The sequence below is a fragment of the Denticeps clupeoides genome, unplaced genomic scaffold, assembly GCF_900700375.1.
Source record: "Denticeps clupeoides unplaced genomic scaffold, fDenClu1.1, whole genome shotgun sequence".
NCBI lineage: Eukaryota > Metazoa > Chordata > Actinopteri > Clupeiformes > Denticipitidae > Denticeps > Denticeps clupeoides.
In genome coordinates, this window is record NW_021630058.1 from 59,111 (window position 1) to 83,741 (window position 24,631).

At 52.9% G+C, this 24,631-nt stretch overlaps 1 protein-coding gene across 7 annotated transcripts; it reads right to left on the minus strand.

Annotated features, from left to right (window-relative positions):
• Positions 1-75: 75 nt before the first annotated feature.
• LOC114781712 (inositol hexakisphosphate and diphosphoinositol-pentakisphosphate kinase 1-like) lies at positions 76-22,931 on the minus strand. 7 transcript variants are annotated; one of them, XM_028968075.1, is made up of 31 exons: positions 22,690-22,931; positions 21,624-22,047; positions 21,320-21,515; positions 21,078-21,168; positions 19,035-19,120; positions 18,594-18,748; positions 17,685-17,786; positions 16,810-16,971; positions 16,588-16,709; positions 16,312-16,413; positions 16,141-16,227; positions 15,965-16,040; positions 15,577-15,686; positions 14,166-14,251; positions 13,950-14,075; positions 13,752-13,873; positions 13,025-13,207; positions 12,210-12,351; positions 11,896-12,119; positions 11,686-11,813; positions 10,935-11,049; positions 9,004-9,111; positions 8,813-8,926; positions 8,590-8,730; positions 8,095-8,188; positions 7,545-7,670; positions 6,068-6,130; positions 3,487-3,666; positions 2,778-2,915; positions 2,584-2,697; positions 76-1,555 (listed from the first exon to the last, which is right to left on the minus strand). In XM_028968075.1, the coding sequence occupies exons 2-31, from the start codon at positions 21,780-21,782 to the stop codon at positions 1,266-1,268; spliced, it is 3,942 nt and encodes a 1,313-aa protein (XP_028823908.1). In that variant the 5' UTR covers positions 21,783-22,047; positions 22,690-22,931; the 3' UTR covers positions 76-1,265. The 7 variants fall into 7 exon arrangements, with proteins under 7 accessions (XP_028823908.1, XP_028823910.1, XP_028823911.1 ...); XM_028968077.1 differs by having other exon boundaries at positions 22,655-22,931; XM_028968078.1 differs by lacking the exon at positions 6,068-6,130.
• Between the last annotated feature and the right edge of the window lie 1,700 nt (positions 22,932-24,631).

The following is a 24,631-nucleotide window of genomic DNA, read 5'->3' on the forward strand; positions in this document are numbered from 1 at the left end:
GGGACCGGTCGTCCTCCTCCGCGGACGTCCTCATGTTCCTCTGCCCACGATGGAAGGAAAAGACCACGACTCCAGTTACACAAACAGCCAGTTTTACTCAAACCCATCTGCTGATGAATACGAACATATTACGAGAGACAGCAGGTGATGTGGACGTCTGTGGAAGAGCTCCTTCTCATTTAACGTGTAAAAGTGAACGAACTTATTAGAAATTAAAACCTCCACACGTTGCTGATTATTGCCAATAAACAGCTCAAGTCATTCCGATCGTGACGTCAAAGTGAATCTTCGGCCATTTTAAACCAGGGCCGTGATGGAAATGGACTAAAAAGGCGGTTTACAGTAATTCTGGGTCCACAGGTTCCTACAGTCCAGCAGCAGCAGCATGTTCTACCACATTAAATAACACTTCATGTTCTCCGAGTAACTATACGGACGTATGAATGTACAACACGTTTTGTAAGGACTGGTCGGGGTAATCTCGGGCGGGGCATTAAAAGCAGAACTCGTGGTTAAGGCAGATTAAAAAGGTGAAAGGTCAGCTTGAACCCTGCCTTGAACATAAAAAAATAAATAAAGACGCGAGCAGCGAAACACGTGCGGTCGCTGCGCCCGTTTGGCAGAAGCAGGGCGGGGTCCGGGCTTCAGTGGTCCATGCAGCTCGTCCAGCAGGGGACAGAAGGGGACACGCAGGAGCAGCCTTCCATCCGACCAATGAAACGCAGGCATCGCGAGCACGGTTCAGACGCTTGCAGGCAACTGAGGCTTTGGACTGAGCAGCTCCATGAAAGAACTTCTTCTGACCTGCATGTTCATCACAAATGGTGCTGGACGTAAAGTGCGAGAGAATGGGCCGGGCTGCGAGTGAGGAGGGAAGGTCTGATCTCTTCATGACACTTCCTCCATCCACGTGCCATCAGGGCTCTGACGTGTGTGGAGCTCCGGCCTCCAGTGGGGTGCCTGGGTGGGTCCCCCACAAGTCCCCCTGTTCCTGGGTGTGGAAGAAATCTGGAGGCCCATCAGGGGAGAGGGGTGTCTGGGAGGTGGACCCGGCCTCTGAGCTGCTCTCCTGGAGCTCCAGCAGGACTGGAAGGGCACCGCCCTGCACCCTGGCCACGCCCAGGTCGGGGAACGGTGGGCTGACCAGGTCTGGACCACACCCCTCCTCAATCGGAGGCTTTTCCAATAGGACGTCACCTAGAGGTATCTCCGGGTTTGATGGTTCTTCTTGCGTTTCTTCACCTCGGACGCCACTAGGTGGCTCCTCACCGCCCTTCTCCGGATCCTCTCTGGCCCCCCTCACATTCCAGGGTGTGGAGCTGCTCCTCGTGAGCTGACGCCGGGCTCTGGACTTCTGCGAGTGGACTGGAGCAGCCTGCCGAGGTCTGGTGTCCACCCACGGCGTGCCCGGCGGGTAGGCTGGCGGGATGGGCTTCCTCGCTGCTCTGTGGAGTGAGGGGGTTCTTCTCGCTGAAGCTGAAACGGGGGGAGGTGTCGGCCGTGGTGGGGGAGGAGGGGCCTGCGCTCGAGACCGTGCTGGACGGCCCGCTGCTATCTGCAACACACAAACATGCAGCTATGAAGACAGCGAGGCGTCCCAGGGAATTTACTAAAGAAGATAAAACGTAGGACAGTTGGAGGGACCTTATTCCTAATTAAAAAGATGACGGTTACGTAGCTCAAGATAATTTATGGCCATTGGTAACCAGAAAACAGTGACATTTCTTCTGTATGCATGAGCAGTGGAGGCCCCTTTATTGGAGATGATGTTTGAATGGGAATGCTCATTTGTAGGATGCACCTATTAATATTGTACATAAGGGCCACGCCGGGTCGAGCGAGGACCTGCTGAATTCCTTTTTACAGAGGCTTGCCCCACTTTATTAACTTCAGATAATTTCATACTTTCAGAGAGAGATATATATATATATATATATATATATATATATATATATATATATTGGAAGAAGATGATTTAGAATTAAACTTAGGTTCACACTTCAGATATAAAAGTCATCCAACCACACAGTGACAACGTCGCTACCCACAGAGCATTGCAACGTGAGCGCTGTTGCCAGATGCAGAATTATTTCAGACCAAAGCGGTCCAGAAATAATCCAAGCAAACACACTACAAACTACAGAATCTTTTACTGCAACAATTTACGCTAAATTTTTTTACCTTGATTAGAAAAAAAATATATGCTGCGCTGATAAAGGCTTTTTATGGCGGTTTATTTAGCTTAGCCAGGATTTAAAATCTTAGATCTAGATCTGAGCTTAATTTTCATATTTAAATGTAATAACTGGCTGATTAATGGTCTAATTAACGTGTAGACGTGTAACGGGCAGTGGTGGCCTATCGGTTAAGGAAGCGGCCCCGTAATCAGAAGGTTGCCAAGGTGCCACTGAGCAAAGCACCGTCCCCACACACTGCTCCCCGGGCGCCTGTCATGGTGCCCACTGCTCACTCAGGGTGATGGTTAAATGCAGAGGACAAATTTCACTGAGTGCACCGTGTGCTGTGCTGCTGTGTATCACATGTGACAATCACTTCACTTTATGACTTGTGAAGTGGACTCACACCAGGGAGGCCTGTCGGAACGGTGGCGTAAGGACACCGAGGAGGACAGCATGCGCTGGGGGATGTAAGAGTCCATACACGGCTGGTTCTGTCCATCAAACATGGCCGACAGAGCTGAGGAGAGAGAAGAGGCTGCGATGGTTATGGTGTGTGTGTGCGTGTGTGTGTGTGTGTGTGCGCGTGTGTGTACGTACCTCTGGAACTTCGTGTGTGTGAGTCTCCTGCAGTCTCACACACAGCAGTGAGAAACTCGTCCACCTGCTTCAGAGAGAGCGAGTTGTGCAGCGTCTCCAGGGGGTAGATAGAGGGCACCATGGAGCAGCCTTCAAACCCTGTACAACACACACACACACACACACACACACACACACACAGTCAGAGACGTTCATGCTCAAACAAGCAAACAGTTTAGTGCGTTTAGTGCACACACACACACACACACAACCACAAAAGAATGGACACATACATGGATACAGGCACACATGCATACACATGCACCCACCACACACACACACACAGACACACACACACCAGGCAGGATCATTTCAGCGTGGCGGCTCACACCCAGTCACACCCCCCGACACCATGAAGGAGACCCCACAGGCGCAGAACAAGGACCGTCCAGAACGGAACAGAACCTCATCTGGTCTTCAGCGACACTACCATTCATCCGGACAACAAGTGGACGAAGCTTCCCCTCCACTTCGCACCACCTTCGTACCCCCGTACTGGTCACCTGCTGCAGCACCTCCAGCATGCAGCGAACGCCATCGCCCGCCTCGGCGAGGACAATCAGGCCACAGACACGCCATCAAACAGGAAACACACAGAAGCAGCAGCATCAGCATCTGCATCAGCATCAGCAGCAGCATCTCAGTCACAGGCAGGCTGCGAGCAGCTAACCGTAGAAGAACTCTACAGGGTGCTGGCCAGAGATCAGCCAGTTGCGGAACAGGCGGAGGTGGTAGGAGCACTGGTGCAGGTGGTGGGCCAGACCAGCGTCCAAGCAGAAGGGCCAGACCATGGGGGGCTCAGTGGAGAACCGCCGCAACAACTTGGCCACCTGGTCTTCCTCCAGAGGTTCTGAGAGAGGAGAAGAAAGGACCATGGAGAGAAGAGGAGAGGGAAGAAGAGGAGCAAAACAGCTCTGTCCAACAGAACAATCAATCATCACACATTTAAACGTCCCACCCAAGAGCTTGAGTTCCTTCTAACTGCTCCTCTCCACCTCCTGATATTGTGCAGGAGAAAGGTGGAGGAAATGAAGGGTGGATCAGAGTGTTTCTCAGGCCTGCTCCTGGAGGAACCAGTGCCAGGACAACCTACCAGGATCATACCAGTCTGGTTCTTCACAATGCTGAGCAGGTTGGTGTGATCATTCAAATCTCATTTCATTCTGTCCCCAGACATTTCCTAGGATTCCTAGGACCTCCAGGTTTCTACTAGGCTGTGCATGGTGCTTCAGGCTGGTCTGCTCTGGTTTACATTCTCTGACACCAAACTCCAAACCAGAGAATGTCAGAGTAGAGCAACCAGCAGGACTGAGATACACTGAACTAGGGCCATTTCATCCAGCATTGACAATGCCACCAAAAAACCACACCCTCCACCACCCTCACACTTCAGAATGCAGGTTCAGCAACCTTCTCTGGGGGGAACCTTCTCTGTGTCCTGTGGACTTCCACCATTCTTCCCGGTGAACTAGGACACTGCGGCTAGTTAATTAGTTAAATTAGTTATAGTTAATCGAGTTACAGGGAAAATACAGGTTAATCTAGTACTGTCACACTTGTCAAAGCGGAACACCGTATCTTCAGCAAGCTCCAAACCAGAGATCTCAGCCTCTTCCACTTTGACACAGCGAAGCACGATTAGTGGGTAAAGTCCACGCCAGACACGCATTGTGACGCGCCGAACGTGAAGGAGAAGAATCGAGAAGACGCGTTTTATGGCCGTAGTAGGCGGGACTAGAGCCCGGCGGGCGGGGTCCGGAACGAAGTTCCAGTCTATAGTACCGATCCATTCCATGTGATTCGCTGCTTGTAAAGGAGTCTTTCTGTGATTTCTGTGAGCTAGATTAGTTTAGTTGAACGTTAATTTCTTAACGAAATGCTGATTTGATTTGCAATTCTCGGCCACCGTCGCGAGGTGACGCGTTTTAATTATCGCGAGAGAGATGCGGTGAGGGACGCCTTTGGAAGATGGGACATTCTGCAGGACCACGATACTGCTGCACCTTTTGTCTTGTGGAGAGGCAATCACCTCTTTGTTCTCCATGTCTTTGTCAAACGGCATTCCGGCATTTGGCGGCCTTCAAAAGGTGTGAGATGCCCCGCTCTCTCGGTCTTCCCCAGACGGGAGACATCGGGGGCGTGACAAGACAGAAACGACACATTCTGATTGGTCTGTAGCAGCTTCCTGGGTGTCAAATGTATAAAAGGAATTTCTCTTGTGTCCTGTGGACTTCCACCTTCTTTTCCATCGGGAGCTGAGGGGAATTTTCCCATCAGTACCTGAGTCTTTTCTGTTTACCTATTCTGCTCATGGCTTTTCTCTTCCTTTCCTCCTCCTTTTCATTTTGGTACCTTTTTTTACATAAAATCTTCACATGTAACTGCAATACTAATCTACTGGGGTTAATAAATTAGAAACTGCTCATCTTTTAACCTCTATTGTGCCACGCCCCTTTCTGCCAGGTAACGGCAGGTTTTAATACAGCGCTTTTGTGTGTAGAGAGAGGGTTTTTGTACACTATTCTCCAGAGTTTTACACCTTTCCCTCTCAGTCTGGCACTCGTACAGCTCAGGTCGGGTCAGGTCACCCAGCGTTCGGACCGGTCCGCGCCCTCCGGGGGAATTGTGGCAGCGTGTTAACACCCCTTCAGCTGCTGCATTAGTGCAGCTACAAAAAAAAAATAAAATTACACTATCGTGGGAAATTCAACGTTCAATTCAAAGAGTTAAAGTCCAAAGCCGGTTTAATGTCAAATTCCAAGGTCAATAGTGGCCAACCGGTTAACCAGCATGGATAATTATCTTTTCACGAGTAAATTATACGAAACAAATTCAGATGGTCACTTGTCCAGCCTCTGAGGGACAAGGCCAAGGCCATTTACTGTGGAATATAACCCACAATGCACTTCCAGAGGATAAAGGCCAAACACCACTCAAGAGCTGCTGCCTGCTCACTACCAACACTGAAGAAGAGCTTCGTCCTCAACTCGCACCCCGTCCAACACAGAGCGTCGTGTGCACATCCACTTTACGGTGAGTGAGGTGACGGAACCAGAGAAGAACCAGACAGAATGCAGGTGGAGGAGGGGACACACCAGAGAAGTGGAGGAACTTAAAAAAAAAAAAAAAAAAAACCAACAACGGATGGAGATCAGTAAAGAAAAGCCGAACGCCGTGATCGTACCACTGACATGCAGGACAGAGGGAGGGTGGAGGAGTGGGAGTAAAACTTGAAGAAGAAGCAGACGTACCATTAGTCGGATGCTTTGCAAACGACACAGAAAATCGCTTTACCGCCGGCGCACACAACAACTCTGAGGAGATAAAAACAGGTGACTGGTGTTACCATGGTCAGAGAGGGGGGCGGGGGCACGCTGGGCTGATGGGGGTCTCGCAACGGGAAACACGGCGTGAGAAGATGGAGGCAGACACGCCCACACACACACACACACACACACACTCGCAGCCTCACCTCCGACCTTCAACCCTCTGAAACTAGACCACAAGTTGAAGGATTCTGGGAGATGACATTCAAGACTAAATTTAGACCAAATCCATTCTTAAAGGGCCGGCGTCCAGAGATGAGGGTTCATGGAGCGAAATCTGGCCACACCCCCCGCAACAGATGGCATTTAAATCTTTAAACGGGTCATAAAAATCCTCTTATCCTCACACGTCCAGGGCACAGACAGACAAACACACAGATGCAGGATGCACAGATCCGGTCCCGGAGCTGCAGAACGGTTCATGACCAGACAGATGAGGCACGATGGGCTCGTCACACAAGCGCCGACAGGAGAGAGAAAATGGCAGCCGCAGTGCCCGCGTCTCCACAGACTGACAGTGACCCCTGCTGGGCAGCAGAGGAACTGGAGCGGGACCACAGAGAACAATCCAGAACAAGCGGCCACTGCTGCACCTGCTTTACACTGCGGGCGACCTCTCACCTTTCAGCCCCCGGCTTTATCTAAAGTGCGTAGAGTTCTTCTCGCACGGGTCTGGCTGGTGTGTTTCTACACAGAATGGTCTGCATGGGAGGGTAACTTCATTTCCCTCCATCAAATGGGGAATAAATGATTTATTTTAAATAACATACACACCAATCTAGCAAACATCTGAAGTGATGTGAAAGTGAAGGGATTGTCATTTACATTTACAGCATTTACCAGACGCCCTTATCCAGAGCAACTTACAGTCAGTACTTACAGGGACAGTCCCCCCCTGGAGACACTCTTGCTCAGGGACACGATGGTAGTAAGTGGGATTTGAACCTGGGTCTTCTGGTTCATAGGCGAGTGTGTTACACGCTAGGCTACTACCACCCCTGAAAGGTGCCTGGGGAGCAGTGTGTGTGTGGGGGGGGACTCGAACCGGCAACCTTCCGATTACGGGTCCGCTTCCTTACCCGCTAGGCCTCCGCTGCCCTGACAATCAGATTCTCACCGGCAGAACGTTCAGGATAATATATTTATAGAGCTAAATGGAGGACACACACACACACACACACACACACACACACACACAAACTGAAAATGAAAACACAGATATGAACGTGTGAAGAGTCTATTTCTGGTGCATGACAGATCAAATAAATCTCTTATAAAGTTGCCCCCCCCCCCGCCGAGACAAACCGAAGGATCCACAATATTTGACTGGCAGTGATCCTAAGATTATAATTAACATGCGTGTCCGGGCGGCGCGTGAGCATGAGGATGATGCGGGACGTACCGTCTTTATAGGACAAGCTGCCGTAGGATAATTTTTTGCGGTGTGTGCGGGCGTAGTCCTGCAGGTTGGGGGCGCTAGACGAGCCCCCCAGCACGGTGGTGCTGAAGAGACCCGCACACTGAGAGCCTGTGGGGGTTAAGGTGGGCGGTTAGTCTCAACACGCACACACACACACACACAACATGCAGTTACGCAGAACACTGATCTTTCACCCTCCGCACGGGCCTCGCCGTATTCAACATTACAGGATTACGCGGCTATTTAAACGATGCAATGCACATGCATGGACGTCCCTTCACATCTGGACAGTAAAATCAGAACGCCATGTCAGTCTTTACTCCTGAACTACGAGGAGAAGCAAGACGAACGCTGCATGCTCCAGTTATTTTACAGTAAGTTTATTAGTCCTGTGCCCATGCTTAATAAATTGTTAAAAGGCACCAGTTTAAAGCAAATATTTCCCCTACAGCAGAGAAAAGCCATCTGTGCATCTGTAAAAGTCTGCGTCTCTCTGTGTGTGTGTGTGTGTGTGTGTGTGTGTTTTACCCACCCAGGCCACTCTGCTTCATCTCCGGACTCTGGCGAGAGCAGGACGAGAAGAGACGGTAGCTGCCTACTTTAGAAGTGGACGTCTCTGACAGCACCTGCAGGGACAGCCAGACCCGCCCCATTACACTTACAGCGTTTACCAGACGTCCTTATCCAGAGCGTCTTACAGTCAGTAGTTACAGGGACAGTCCCCCCCTGGAGACACTCAGGGTTAAGTGTCCTGCTCAGGGACACGATGGTAGTAAGTGTGGTTTTCTGAGTCTTGTGGTTCATAGGCGAGTGTGTTACCCGCTAGGCTACTACCACCCTGGTGATGCTAGAAGCCTAGTAGCCTACCATTGTGATCCTGAGCAAGACACTGAACCCTGAGTGTCTCCAGGGGGGGACTGTCCCTGTCACTACTGACTGTAATTCGCTCTGGATAAGGGCGTCTGGTAAATGCTGTAAATGTAAATGTCTCCAGGCTGTGTGGGTGTGAGAGATGCTCAGCATTTACCTCCATCGAGCCAGTCTTCCTGTTGCGGATGAGCGGGGATCGTCTCTGCATGCTGATTGGCTCGGAGAGGGGAAGGGCGCGGTCAGGCTCGTCCTGAGACAGGTTCTCCAGGCTGCCAGGATCGGTCTGTTTCTGTTCATTCTGGGCGAGAGCGACGTGAAGGTTTGAGACGCGGGCGAGGCGTGGGACGGGCCGGTCGGGCAGCGGCGGTGGGCGTGTTTACCTCGCTGGAGGCGGGTCTGAAGCCGAAGCCCAGCGGCGCGCTCTCCTCCTCGCTCACCTTCACTCCCGGGCTGAAGTGCAGCTCCACGTGGAAACGCTCCTCAGACGCCGGGTCCTGCAGTCAGTCAGTCACCCCGACTTTCAGTGACATTCGCAACCTCGGAAGAGCGCGTGACAGGCAGGGACACTCGCCTTGTTGTTGTCCTCGTACAGCATGATGACGATCTGCGTCATGTAGTTCAGCTCGGTGACGGCGCACAGGTAATCCATCGCCCGCCTCCACTGCTGGTCCTTCTCCTCCTGAAACCGGAGCGCCACGCGTGAGCGCACACACACGCACACGCACACACACACACACACACACACACACACACACACACTCACATACGCTCATATACACACACACACACTCACGCACATATACACACACACACACACACACACACACACACACTCACACGCTCACACACACACGCTCATATACACACACACACACACACACACACTCACGCACATACACACTCACATACGCTCATATACACACACACACACACACACACACGCTCATATACACACACACACACACACACTCACGCACATACACACACACTCACATACGCTCATATACACACACACACTCACGCACATATACACACACACACACACACACACTCACACGCTCACGCACATATACACACACACGCACATATACACACGCACACACATATACACACGCTCACGCACATATACACACACACACTCACACTCTCATATACACACACACACACACACACTCACGCACACACTCACACGCTCATATACACCACACACACACACACTCACACGCTCATATACACACGCACGCTCACGCACATACACACACACACACACACACACACTCACACGCTCACACACACACACACTCACACACACGCTCACGCACATATACACACACACGCACATATACACACACACGCACATATGCACACACACACACGCTCACGCACATATACACACACACACTCATATACACACACACTCACGCACATACACACACACACACACTCACATACGCTCATATACACACACACACTCACGCACATATACACACACACACACACACACACACGCACATATACACACACACGCACATATACACACGCACACACACACACGCTCACGCACATATACACACACACACTCACACTCTCATATACACACACACACACTCACGCACACACACACACTCACACGCTCATATACACCACACACACACACACACACACACACTCACACGCTCACACACACACACACACGCTCACGCACATATACACACACACGCACATATACACACGCTCACGCACATATACACACACACACACTCACACTCTCATATACACACACACACACACTCACGCACACACACACACTCACACGCTCATATACACACACACACACACACACACTCACATACGCTCATATACACACACACACTCACGCACATATACACACACACACACACACACTCACACGCTCACACACACACACTCACACGCTCATATACACACACACACACACGCTCACGCACATATACACACACACGCACATATACACACACACACACGCTCACGCACATATACACACACACACACTCACACTCTCATATACACACACACACACACTCACACACTCACACGCTCATATACACCACACACACACACACACACTCACACGCTCATATACACACGCACGCTCACGCACATACACACACACACACACACACACTCACACGCTCATATACACACACACACACACTCACACGCTCATATACACCACACACACACACACACACTCACACGCTCATATACACACGCACGCTCACGCACATACACACACACACACACACACTCACACACTCACACGCTCACGCACATATACACGCACACACACACGCTCATATACACACACACACACACACACACTCATATACACGCACACTCACACGCTCACGCACACACGCACTCACGCACACACACTCACACACTCACGCACTCACACACACACACACACACACACTCACGCACATATACACACACACGCACGCACTCACACGGGAGACTTACGTCGAGCAGGCCGCCGTAGCGGAAGATGCTGAGCAGGGAGTGGACGTGACTCTCGCTGGTGAAGTACAGGCGGGTGCGAACGTGGCGCCCGGGAGACAGCACGCCTCGAGAATACCTGAGACAGGACACGGGGGGACAGTCAGCTGACTTCACGGCGGGGTAGACCAGAACAACGCAGACGCGTCGATGCAACCCATTCATTTTACGTGTTAATTATTTTAAATAAAATGTAATTATCTGGCTTAAAGTGAAGTGATACACAGCAGCACAGCACACGGTGCACACAGTGAAATTTGTCCTCTGTATTTAACCATCACCCTTGGTGACAGTGGGCACCATGACAGACCCCCGGGGAGCAGCGTGTGGGGACGGTGCTTTACTCGGGATTCGAACCGGCAACCTTCTGATTACGGGGCCGTTTCATTAACCGCTAGGCCACCACTGGTTGGGAGGGATATTCTATTTTCAGATGGAAAATCTGACTTTGGAAAAGGCCAAATTGTGATGTCGAGACCTGAAGGTCCCCTGGTCTGATGAATCATGTGGATCACTGGGTATCCGGGGGAAGGCCCGGCGCCAGGATGCATTGTGGGAAGACAGTAAGTCAGAGGAGGCGGTACATTTCTTCAGATCTGCTGCTGTCAACACGTTCCACCTACCTTCATGGAAGAAGTATTCCCTGAGTGCAGGGCCTGGTGGGTCAGGGCAGTTTTTGAGGAGGACCTACGTAATACATTTGGTGGCCACTCACAGCGGGTGGAGTTTATTGACGGCCTCGTCCTCGTGCGTCCTCTGCAAGTCCAGCTGGATCTTCTTGATCAGGGGGAGGCAGTAGGCGTAGGCGATGCTCAGCTTCTCCACCTTGTTGATGCCGTACTCCTGCTCGTGAGACAGAGGGACACCTTCTTGTTCTGGGCCCCTACTCCCGGTCTGAGGAGTTCCGGCGCGCCGAGGCGGTTACCTGCGGGATGACGATGTCGGCCAGCGCCCGGGACAGCGTGAACAGCTCCAGCGTGTGGTCCAGCCCCAGCGAGCTGTTGTGCTGCAGGTCGTACTTGACGCAGTCGTAGATGTCGGGGACCTTGCTGATGTCGTAGCGGCCGCTCTTCATGCGGAAGTCGCGCTCCAGCTTGGTCCAGCGCTGCAGCATCAGCTCCAGCGTCTCGCTGTGGTACAGCTGGAGGTCTGCGGCGGGGGGGGGGGACAGCGAGGGTTAATATGTAAAATATAGAAACGGGCGAGCGATGGTGAAGGTGAACGGGTGGACGGAGTCACCTGCAGATTTGGGGTCCTCCAGCCTCTTGCGGATCTGTGACGTGAGGCTCTGGATGAGGCTGTAGACCTTATCACATGTAGACACAGGGTTCCCCAACAGCTTCATAGAGTTCAGGAGGGAAATGCTGCCAGTCGGAGCCAACTACACACACACACACACACACACACACACACGTTAACAATGTCAATATCGAAGTTACGATCAGCTGATATCAATTTAAACAAGTCATGTGTAGAGTAATATCGACTCTGAGAAGGTAAGGCAGCAACACCTGACCACCTCCCTCTCATCGAGCATCACGCAATGTCTCTTCTACTGAGCCAACTGGAGAACGGTGAGTACACCTTTAAAGGAGACGGACACTCGGACGCTGGGGTCATACACGAGGACGCATGTTACACGTCCCCAGTGGTGGCCTAGCGGTTAAGGAAGCGGCCCCGTAGTCAGAAGGTTGCCGGTTCGAATAACGATCCGCCAAGGTGCCACTGAGCAAAGCACCGTCCCCACACACTGCTCCCCGGGCGCCTGTCATGGTGCCCACTGCTTAAAAGCAGAGGACAAATTTCACTGTGTGCACCGTGTGCTCTGCTGCTGTGTATCACAAGTGAAAATCACTTCACCTCAGGTAGAATACGCAGATAAATACGCTCAGGGGGCGCACTCAAAATTCCCTGACTTTGCCAGGACTTTCCCTGACCAAAAAACTATGTCCAATATAACGTTATAAATTAAATTACTTGAATTAAAGTGTTGTAAAGTGGATTTACGCCATGGATTTTACACTGCTTCTCTCTGGGTGACGCTGGTGCATTACCCGGTCGTAGTCGTCCTCGGCGAACTCCTGGTCCCGCTGCAGGATCTCGTGCAGGCGACCTTTGACCCGCTGCTGACAGCCGCTCAGCGAGTCGATGTTGTTGTCCAGCAGGCCGTTCATGTTGGCGCTCTTCACCATCTGCACCAGGATGGGCGTCAGCTCACCCTCCAGAGCCAGGAGACCCTGGTACACCCATTAATTGAAAAAAAATTAAACCAACCCGGTCATGAACGGCTCATCCGTCCCCGCAGGGTTTCATGGGGTTTTTTGGTGCCGATTTGTTGTAGTGACAATAAAACCGTTTTTTTTTTTTTTTTTTTTTTCCGTTTTTATTACGGGCAAACGTGAGACATTTTGACCTGAATAGACACGGGACTTTTGGGTCAGGATATCCCACCAGTTTTATTTCTGTGCCAGCATTAGGGGGTTTCTTGGACAAACCATCACCAGACACCACTTGCAGTCTCACTCTACCCTGGAAGGGGGTCCCTCTCTCTATCACTCCGCCTTTCACTTTCTATCACTTTCTTATTTTTCTCTCTCTCCTAGAGTTTATTTTGTGCGCAGAAGGGTCAGGCGAGTTGGGTGTCAACCGTAGGGCCTGTCAAAGCCCATTGAGACGTACTGTATGTGATTATGGGCTCTATAAAGAAAAATTGGGCATAACTCGTGGGGTTTGAATACAAATTCCGACTTCACACGCATAGAACAGCATGAGATGGGTCACCTTGGCAAAGGCTGCAGCGGTCATCTGTACCCGGCCCTCGTCAGACGCGTAGATCTTCAGGTCGTGGCGGTAGGTGCTGTGCAGGCGGAGAAGGCCGCACCCCGGGAAGCCGGCGTAGTCGCCTGCAAAAGGAAGGAGGCGCACGCATGAAGTGCACGAGCGGCTGCGCTGCGTTGGCGGCGGCGTCCCTGCGCTCACCCTGCCCGCCCGGGTACATGCAGCGGAACGCCCGGCCCAGCTCCTCCGCCTGCACCCGGCCGGCCGGCGTCAGCTCGCCGCCCCACTTCAGCACCAGCAGGAGCGACGGGCCCTCCTTGCGCGCGTCTGTGGGGTCGTGCACAAAGACGCGCGGTTCAGACGGTGTTTCTTAAAAAACAGAGCCGGCTAGTAAAGAGGCGGCGATGAAGTCCGTACCCTCCTCTTCGCTGGAGGTTTTGGGCTGACCGTGGGGCAGGTAGGTCAGCTGCACTTTCCTGTTAATGCCAGAGAAATGCCCATACCTGCAAAAAACACAAAAAAACAGTACCAACTGCCTAACTAAACCGGCTAGATTTACATTTACGGCATTTACCAGACCCCCTGATCCAGAGTCAGTAGTTACAGGGACAGTCCCCCCCCTGCTCAGGGACACAAGGGTAGTAAGTGGGGTTTGAACCTGGGACTTCTGGTTCGTAGGCGAGTGTGTTTCCCGCTAGGCTACTAGCACCCTGTAGTTACAGGGACAGTCCCCCCTGGAGACACTCAGGGTTAAGTGTCCTGCTCAGGGACACGATGGTAGTAAGTGGGGTTTGAACCTGGGACTTCTGGTTCGTAGGCGAGTGTGTTACACGCTAGGCTACTACCACCCTGAAGTTACAGGGACAGTCCCCCCCCCTGGAGTGTCCTGCTCAGGGACACAAGGGTAGTAAGTGGGGTTTGAACCTGGGTCTTATGGTTCGTAGGCGAGTGTGTTACACGCTAGGCTACTAGCACCCTAAAGTTACAGGGACAGTCTCCCCCTGGAGACACTCAGGGTTAAGTGTCCTGCTCAGGGACACGATGGTAGTAAGTGGGGTTTGAACCTGGGACTTCTGGTTCGTAGGCGAGTGTGTTACACGCTAGGCTACTATCACCCTGAAGTTACAGGGACAGTCCCCCCCCCTGGAGTGTCCTGCTCAGAGACACAAGGGTAGTAAGTGGGGTTTGAACCTGGGTCTTCTGGTTCGTAGGCGAGTGTGTTACCCGCTAGGCTACTACCACCCTGAAGTTACAGGGACAGCCCCCCCCCCTGGAGTGTCCTGCTCAGAGACACAAGGGTAGTAAGTGGGGTTTGAACCTGGGTCTTCTGGTTCGTAGGCGAGTGTGTTACACGCTAGGCTACTACCACCCTAAAGTTACAGGGACAGTCCCCCCCTGGAGACACTCAGGGTTAAGTGTCCTGCTCAGGGACACGATGGTAGTAAGTGGGGTTTGAACCTGGGTCTTCTGGTTCGTAGGCGAGTGTGTTACCCGCTAGGCTACTACCACCCTGAAGTTACAGGGACAGTCCCCCCCCTGGAGTGTCCTGCTCAGAGACACAAGGGTAGTAAGTGGGGTTTGAACCTGGGTCTTCTGGTTCGTAGGCGAGTGTGTTACACGCTAGGCTACAAGCACCTACCGGCAAGCTTATTAGCTAATGCTGCGGAGAAGGAAGACGACTTGGCCTTTCAGAGTGACCCCAGCAGCTGAAGACACACAGGCTGGGGTCAGAGGTGACGTCGGATCGTTTTACAGCACAAAGTATTTCTGAATGTCGAAACCCCGAAGGCAGCAGGTGAGGCGCAAGTGGCGAAAACGGCCAACTCACATCTCCAAGACCGTCTTCAGCTGCTCCAGCTTGGACTTCTTCTCCTCGATCTCGCAGCCGGTGTGCTGTCCCAGATCGGCCAGCAGCTGTCGGGTGATGTCCAGCACTTCCTGCCGACAGGTCAGAGGACACAGGCTGACCCCTGACCCCTGGACACTCACTTTTAAACGTATTTTTAGGTCTCTAGTTGCTAAACGTTTTCATGCTGAACAGATTAACAGAACGTTAAAATTCACTTCAGCAGGTCTCCTTTGCAGAGTGACTTGGAGGGGGAAGATTAGGTCCATATCTGTCCTTGTCTTTATTCGTCAGACTTTCACTAAAGGACCTCGGTGGCTTTGGGTACTACGTTGTCCACGGAACTCGTAACCGAATGGGCTCTGCTCACCTGAAGCTGCTTGGGCTTCTTCAGTTTCAGCTTCCCAGATTTGTAGCCCCCGTACTTCTCGAAGAGCTCGAAGAACCTGAAACCCAGGAAGAAAAGAACGGTGACGGCGAGATCGGGCCGGGCCGGGGCGGGGCGGGGCGTGGAGGGCACGACGCGCGGTGCCAGCCTGAACGCACATTGGATTGTGCACCTCCATCTTCATCTTCTGTTTGGGGGTCCGGTCGCCGTGGCGAATTACAGCGATGACACAGCGGAGCTCCATCCTGCGAACAGAGCGAGGGGCGGCCATGAGGCTCCGAGCGAGCGCCGTTTATACCAGGATGCACCCCGAAAGCGTGTGTACGCACATGGTGCCAGAGGTCGTGGGCACTATGGGGATGTCCTCCGCCTCGGTGGGGATGGACCAGGGGATCTGGAACTGCGGCGCCAGCTCCCTCATCACGATGTTCCTGACAGACAGAGATCGTGAGTACATGGAGGAGAAAAAAAAAACATCTTTTATTAATCCGCGAGGTTCGATTACGGCGAGATCGGTTTACATCGCGCGGTGCATAATGAGAACTAATGGCCGGTCACCCCTCGCTACGAGAGGGAAACACAGCCAGGACCGTCCGTCTCCATACCCCAGGATCTTGGCACAGTCATCGTAGTACTTCATGGAGTTCTTCACAAAGCTGAAGCCGTTGACGTCACAAACGTAAGAGTGGCCGTTTGCCCGAAGAAGGTCAAAGCCACACACGGTTTGCTGAGGGGGGGGGCACGTAAATTTAACTGTTATCTCAGTACAGAACTCCCCTGGCGTACTCTGTTGTAAGATGAAGATTATGAGTTTTAATGACGCCGACCTTGAATGCCAAGCAGACTTTCCGCGCCACCAGCTTCTCCATGGCAGTCAACATGACTGGGTATCGAATCTCCTTCCCCTCGCTGTCCCTCTCCACCTTACCGTCCAGCGCTGGGGACTTGCGCGCCTCTGCGTGGGCGTAGTCTGGACCCACCGTGTAGACCTGCACAGGGTATCAACCATCAAATGGTCTATTTCAGAGTGTGCAGCTGTATCTGACACCCAGAAGATTAACTTTAATGCTGTTTTTATGAACAAAATTTTAAAAAGGGGAGGAGCCTGTATGCTTGATTGACAGCTCTCACACACCTTACTTCTTCATTCTGGACTGTTTAAATCCCTCCTGTCAATGCATGACACGCCCAGATGTAGAGCAGTGTCCATCTCCACCCTTTCTCCTCCATTTTCCTCAGTTCTCTACACTCCTAATACCACTTGACCACACCCACTACCACTACCAACATGCAGGTTATCAGGCGCTTTAATTACAGTGAACGTGACCACGCCCACTACCAACATGCAGGTTATCAGGCGCTTTAATTACAGTGAACGTGACCACGCCCACTACCAACATGCAGGTTATCAGGCGCTTTAATTCCAGTCAACGTGACCACGCCCACTACCAACATGCAGGTTATCAGGCGCTTTAATTCCAGTCAACGTGACCACGCCCACTACCAACACCAACATGCAGGTTATCAGGCGCTTTAATTCCAGCGTTCTGATGGAGGAACGGACATTAGTGAGAATATTCCACACAAAATCCTAGAACTAAAAAAAAAAAAAAAAAAAAAATTCACCTAAACTGTTCATGAGGTGACAGAAACTGAAAGTGCTGTAGGGTAAGACATGGCGGGGTGTTTTATGACTTATTACCTTCACGTCGGTGCCATCGGTGGGCATGAACTCCTCGTAGATGTAGGAGCCGGTCTTCCTCACGCTGCTCTCCGGGGAGTAAACGCTGCTCCTGCTGCCGATCTGCAACACACAGCGACGGCGTCGGGACCGCAGCGTTCAGCAGCATCACGTGCAAGCGTGTGAGTGTGTGTGAGTGTGTGTGTGCGCACTGGAACAGTGCAGTCGTGATCTGTTCTCCCTCCGGCTGCTCAACCATCTGGAGGGGAATCCATGATGTGACCCCATGTGATGGGTCTGTGTGTGTGTGTGTGGGTCTGTGTGTGTGTGTGTGTGTATGAGACATAAATAGCCTCTGCTGGAACACTCAGTCATGCGCTATAATTTGTGAGTTTATCACAGGCCTCCCCCTGGGTGGTTATCAGCTCTCAGCGTGCAGGAATGTGTGTGTGCGGTCGTTCGCTGTTCTCACGCGCTCCAGGCGCAGCGGCGGCCTAGCGGTCAAGGATACAAAACCGCCGTAATCGGAATCCCGAGCTGAGGTCCCCTTGATGAAGGTCCCCGGGCGCCTGTCGTGGTGCCCGCTGCTCACCGAGGGTGATGGTTAAATACAGAGGACACGTCTCACTGTGCTGAAGTTTGACAATGACGATGGCTTCACCACACTCACAACAGGAAGTGGCGCCTCACAGCGACATTGAAAACAGACAAGCTCGGTTCAGACCGGCACCGGGCCCGCGGGCGGTCAGCGGGACAGGTGCAGGACTCGGCGGAGCTCTGGGAACGCTCCGGCTCTGAGTGGAGCTTTTCACTTTTCCAAATTCACGTACGATGAAGGAATTCTCAACATCGGCAGGAGATGGAATGCCGGGCGTTTTGTGTGACTGTGAAGGCGTGTCGAGCTGCCCTTGGCGCAGCCGGCGGACGCACCTTCCTGAAGAGCCTCTGGCTGCCTCCGCCCGCCGACGTGGGGAAGTAGATGTAGACGTTGTGGTCCTCGGCGCACACCGGCTTCTCCACGAACGGCTTGGGGAACGCCTCGCCGTTCACCTCCACGTGGTCCTCGCCCTCCACCAGGTTGCACTCTGCAAGCAGACGCGAGGGCCGTGACGCCGAGGGCGGGGCGGGTGACACGTTACAGCGGAGAAGGCGGTGACGGCCGAGGACATCTGTGCCGCTCAGGCTGCTCCGGCTTTCCTCTTTTTATGAGTAACGAAGGCCAGACACTCAAGACTGCTCCACATTAGCGGCTATATTTACCTACAGACCGAAATATCTTCACTCAGGAAGCAGAACTAAACAGAGACGGGTCCGCCGAGCCCGTCCAGCGCCAGGGGGGATTAAACGGGGGGTGCAAAGCAGGCGCCTCACCGTGCGGCTTGTCGGGGTCGCGGTTCAGTATGGCGTAGCGTGGCAGGTCGATGCCTTCTTCCTGGAGGATGCGATACACCTCTCTCCTGAGGAACAGCCAAAAACCACCACTGCCAATAAATACTAATTCCAACATTGAAAGCCCTGATGGAACTGTTGAGAACATGGATTTCTGTAATCTACGAATTCCGAATCCCTACACACGACAAACACATCATCAATGGCACAATTTGGGATGTATTGCTGTACACCAGAATATGAAATATTGAGTCTGTTTTCCATGGGTTCATGTTCACTAATGTCCCATTCACCATGATAACCTGCATGTTGGTGTTGGTAGTGGGCGTGGTCACGTTGACTGGAATAAAAGTGCCTGATATCCTGCATGTTGGTGTCGGTAGTGGGCGTGGTCACGTTGACTAGGAATTAAAGCGCCTGATAACCTGCATGTTGGTGTTGGTAGTGGGCGTGGTCACGTTGACTGGAATTAAAGCGCCTGATAACCTGCATGATGGTGTTGGTAGTGGGCGTGGTCATGTTCACTAGGAATTAAAGCGCCTGATAACCTGCATGTTGGTGTTGGTAGTGGGCGTGGTCACGTTCGCTGGAATTAAAGCGCCTGATAACCAGCATGTTGGTGTCGGTAGTGGGCGTGGTCACGTTGACTGGAATTAAAACGCCTGATAACCTGCATGTTGGTGTTGGTAGTGGGCGTGGTCACGTTCTCTGGAATTAAAGCACCTGATAACCTGCATGTTGGTGTTGGTAGTGGGCGTGGTCATGTTGACTGGAATAAAAGCGTCTGATAACCTGCATGTTGGTGTTGGTAGTGGGCGTGGTCATGTTGACTGGAATTAAAGCGCCTGATAACCTGCATGTTGGTGTTGGTAGTGGGCGTGGTCACGTTGACTGGAATTAAAGCGCCTGATAACCTGCATGTTGGTGTTGGTAGTGGGCGTGGTCACGTTCGCTGGAATTAAAGCGCCTGATAACCTGCATGTTGGTGTTGGTAGTGGGCGTGGTCACGTTGACTGGAATTAAAGCGCCTGATAACCTGCATGTTGGTGTTGGTAGTGGGCGTGGTCACGTTCACTGGAATTAAAGCGCCTGATAACCTGCATGTTGGTGTTGGTAGTGGGCGTGGTCACGTTTGTGTACAAGGGGTATTAGGAGTGTGGCAAATTGGAGGGTAAAAGGAGGAGAAGATAAATACTGTGCTACATGTCGCTTATTAACAAGAGGGGATTAAATTGTCCACAATGAGGAAGTAGGCTGCATGACAGCTGTCAATCATGTCTACAGGCTCCTCCCCTCTTATCCTTTGTTTATAAAATACAATAATTCTGGACTTATTGCTTGATTAGGATGTGGTGAGGGTGTGGCTGTGGGCGTGGCCTTTTGTAACGTCCCTGGACGTACGCTCCCACGTGTTCTGTGTAGCTGGCTGTGTTTTTGTGTCCTGTCTCTTTTAGGTTGACTTCGTGGGAGGAGTTGAAGCAGTCACCTCCACCTATACAAAGTGACTCCGGTCGGTGTTCTGGAGGTCCCCAGGGTCTGCTAGGCCCTTACTGTTTTGGGAGGTCCCCAGCGTCCACAGAGATCTGCAAGGAGCTCCGTTGGGGATCTCATTTGTGTGTCTTGTTGCTTTGTGTGTGTTTATGTGCCCTTTTTGTGAACTTTTGTGCGTGTTTGAGTTGTCCCCTCTGGACCACCCCTTCCTGTAGGTTGTTTTGCTGTCGGTTGGCTGTGCCGAGTCCGCTGTTTCTGTACGCTTTGTTAGGCTGTGGTGCGTGGTAGCCTAGTGGGTGGTAGTGGTAGGCTGGTAGTAGCCTAGTGGGTAACACACTCGCCTATGAACCAGAAGACCCAGGTTCAAATCCCACTTACTACCATCGTGTCCCTGAGCAAGACACTTAACCCTGAGTGTCTCCAGGGGGGACTGTCCCTGTAACTACTGATTTGTAAGTCGCTCTGGATAAGGGCGTCTGGTAAATGCAAAGGTAAATGTGCGTGTAACAGCACCCTCGCCGCGCGGCACCGTACCTGTCCTGTATGTGGTACTGCGTGTCCAGGTCGTTAATCAGCAGCGGGTTTCGGAGTCTGGCGTAGCTCACGGCCTTGTCCAGCGGGAAGCCTGCAGCAGAGCAGAGGGACGATAATTCATACCTTCCCCCGAAATGACACCCCACGCGCTGCAGACGCTGTCATTAGAGCGGCGAGCGGGGCTGCAGTTACATTCTGCCGGAACGCAAGTCAGGCGACGGGGACGGACGCCAACGGGAGACCTTTGGAGTGGAAGGAGATGAGGCAGTCACAGAGGGGCCACTTGTCCACGGGCTCGTTCAGGATCGCGTCCTCGGGGAAGATCACCACCGTGATGTACTCGAAGCGGCACAGCCTCTCCAGGATCTGCGTCATGGGTTTGGACTTGGACTTCTTCATCATGCAACAGATCCCCACCACGATCTGCCGCTCCGGGGGCTGAGAGAGAGACAGAGGACAACATGGAGAACATGTCCACGTTCCCACCACGAAGGACAGTCACACCGCATAATTCATGCTCTCCATTCCAAGCCATGTCACCCTCACCGTGTCGGCGTCCTCGTCGTCCTCGTACAGCTCCATGTCCTCCATGTCCGTCCTCATGCTGCAGACGAGCTCCGGTCCCTCGCTCTCATCGTCCTCGCCGCCCACGAAGAATCTGGGAGCGCCGCGCTGGCTCTCGCCCGGGCTGTCGGCCTCTGACATCACAGACCACGGCGGCGGCAACCAGCCTCAGCATCCCGCCGCGCCATCGTCCCACCCCGGCACGGCGCAGGGGCCCGCGCTCCCACCGAAGCACCTGATAAAAAAGGACGCGGCCGTCCCGCTGGCAGCTTGCCGGAGGAACGGAGGAGACGTGGCGAGACGTGAAAGCGCGGGAATTAAGCCGAGACCAGCGGGCCGGGTGGGGGAGGAGTCGTGCCGGCAGGACGTTCCAGTCCCGGTTCTCGGCCTTCAGCAGGCGGCATTGCTGAAACCAACAGAATAAAAACGTCCCTTCGTTTCCTTCTGAACACGTGTGAACTTACGTTAAAAGAGTGAAAGTGACGTGATTGTCATTGTGAGACACGGTGAAACGTGTCCTCTGTATTTAACCATCGCCCTTGGTGAGCACCGGGGGGACCTCAGTGGTGGCCTAGCGGTAAAGGAAGTGGCCCCAACAATCAGAAGGTCCCGTCCCCACACGCTGCTGCCCGGGCGCCTGTCATGGTGCCCACTGCTCACCAAGGGTGATGGTTAAATACAGAGGACACGTTTCACCGTGTCACCGTGTGCTGCGCTGCAGTGTCTCACGATGACAGTCCCTTCTCTTCACAGGCCACCACTGGCCCCAAGAATACGATGATCACCTTCTCTGTATCTTTACAATTTTACTACATGCGCTGCATCAGCGGCTAATGGACAGTAAATCCCGCCATTTAACACCCCATGAGTGAACACGTCAGAAAATGAAGAATTTACAGCCATAAATTAATTAACCAGGCGGCGCGTTTAATAAGTTCGCTGCTCGCAGTTTATTTAAAGTAAAGCCGGGATTACAGCGTCTATTAAAGCCGCGGCCAGATGCTCCGTCACACCTGTTGGTCGGGAGCCGCGTCGCCTTTTTTTTTACCGTCGCCGGCGTCCGCGTTCCGCTCGTCCTGCGGGTCCCGGCGCGGCCCGCCGCTCCCGCTCCGTCCGCCGGTGAGACCGGACCGCGGCGCCGCGGAGGTAAACAAGTGGCGCCGAGAAGCCGGCAGGAAACACGCAGACGGACGGCTACTCGCGGGGAAAAAACCGCGGCGGCTGCTGACGGCCGCCGCTTCCCTCCTCCGCTGACAGGCTGTTGACGTGAAACCAACCTTGTCGTGGGAAGCCGCGGCCGCGGGCGTCACTGACGCGGGCCCCGACCAATCGCGGCACGGCCGTGCAGGCCTAACGCCCGCCCACAAAACCACGCGACAGCCAATAAGCGGCGAGCATCGTAGGCGCCGAATTCCACAAACCGCGGGCTCCCCCTAGCGGCCAAGAAGAGAAGCACGTTTTTTTCCCCACGTCGAGACGCCCGCGGAAGATCATGTCACCATTCAACATTTATTTGTCCATTTTTGATTGTATATTCTGTAGAATTAGGATGAGCATGTTGTGCAGTTTGCTCTGCGTTTCTCTCATCAGCCTCTAGGTGGGTATGCGGGACAGCCATGCATCAATGTGAATTCACAGGCCACCTTTTGTGGCCTCCTCAGAGTCGGCCCCCGGACTGACGTCAGAGCACCTCTGCCTCTCGCTCTGAGGTTTCCCAGAGGGCCGAGTTCGGCTCTGGTTTGATGTCCATCCCCTCCAGTCCCCCCCCCCCCTGCTGGCCTGGATCCCGACGCGAGGCTATGAGCAGCCACAGAGGACGTCTGTGCAGCTTATGAAAAGGTCACTTTACAAACAGCACGGTCAACAACCTACACCAACAAGGCGCCATTTGAGTGGAGTGGAGATGCGGAGCACGCCCAACGGCTCAAACTCAGATGCATGCTAATATATATAATTAGGACATGCGCTTTTCCCAGCCTCCCCATAGACTTTGACATCAGCGGGACGTTTTAGAACGATTTAAATTTAAACCATATGTGAATGCCAGGCATCATGCTGGGATATAGTACTGCATAGATAGCAACTCGAAATGTGAATAAACACTGTTTTGGTTCTCTGACCGGCCGGGTGGGGAGTCCAGCTGTCTCTGATGTACCTCACACATCAAACAAATCGGCCAATCTGGCGAAATCTGCTTATTCGCTGTTGTGGTGGCCTGGGGTAATGAGGCCGACTGTCCGACCTCCACCGCAAGGCCTCAGCCCGGTGCAAACGCTCTCCTTAGAGAAGCCTGACAATGAGCTCCTGAACGGCACCGTCCATTCAGCACGTCCTCCTCCGAAGGGACCTGATATCACCAAGACGTCTCCGGGGATCTTGGAGCCGCAGGCCTGTCAATCAAGAACCGGGTCACTTTCTCGGCCGGCCGCTTGTTTTCATTTAAGTACGACACGCGTATGTATGACAAAATTATGACCGTGAACCGAGCAGCGGAGATTTTTTTAAGCCAGACGACGCGGAAACGCCAGTAAAAATACACAAGCGCCTCTTTTTCTTTCAATAAAGTGTGACCCCGTTCATGCGGCGCCCCAGACCGTAGCGGGGTCCACCGAGAACAAGCTCATAAAAGCGGGATTTAAACCAGGAGGAAAACCCGATTCCACGCAGAGGTATGCATGAAATGCAGCGGGAGCCATGGGTGGGTCGGGGTGTGTGTGTGGGTTGTAAAGATCAGCAGCCCCGCCCCTCCACAAGTAGGGTCTGTGTGTTGGATATAAGGGCGCGGTGTCCTGCAGGTGACCTCTGAACTCCAGAGTTAAACTCGTGATCAGGTGCAGGCCACCATTTCTATATTATTATGCATCTGAATTTCTGTGATGGTGAGATGAAACGCCTCGTGTTTGTCAGTGTTGAGTAATGGCCGCCGGCCCTCGCGCGTTTCCTCTTCGCCTCTTCAGAGGCACTCCGACGTTCTGCTCCCGAGGACCCCC

Bases quoted from the DNA above. Each gene is read 5' to 3' on its own strand.
- LOC114781712 (XM_028968075.1), bottom strand. From the start codon at position 21,782: ATGTCAGAGGCCGACAGCCCGGGCGAGAGCCAGCGCGGCGCTCCCAGA. The intron at 16,414-16,587 runs GTATGGAGACGG...TCTGTCTGTCAG, and splicing joins GACTGTGCCAAGATCCTGGG to GAACATCGTGATGAGGGAGC. The intron at 7,671-8,094 runs GTGGGTAAAACA...TAACCCCCACAG, and splicing joins GATGAAGCAGAGTGGCCTGG to GCTCTCAGTGTGCGGGTCTC.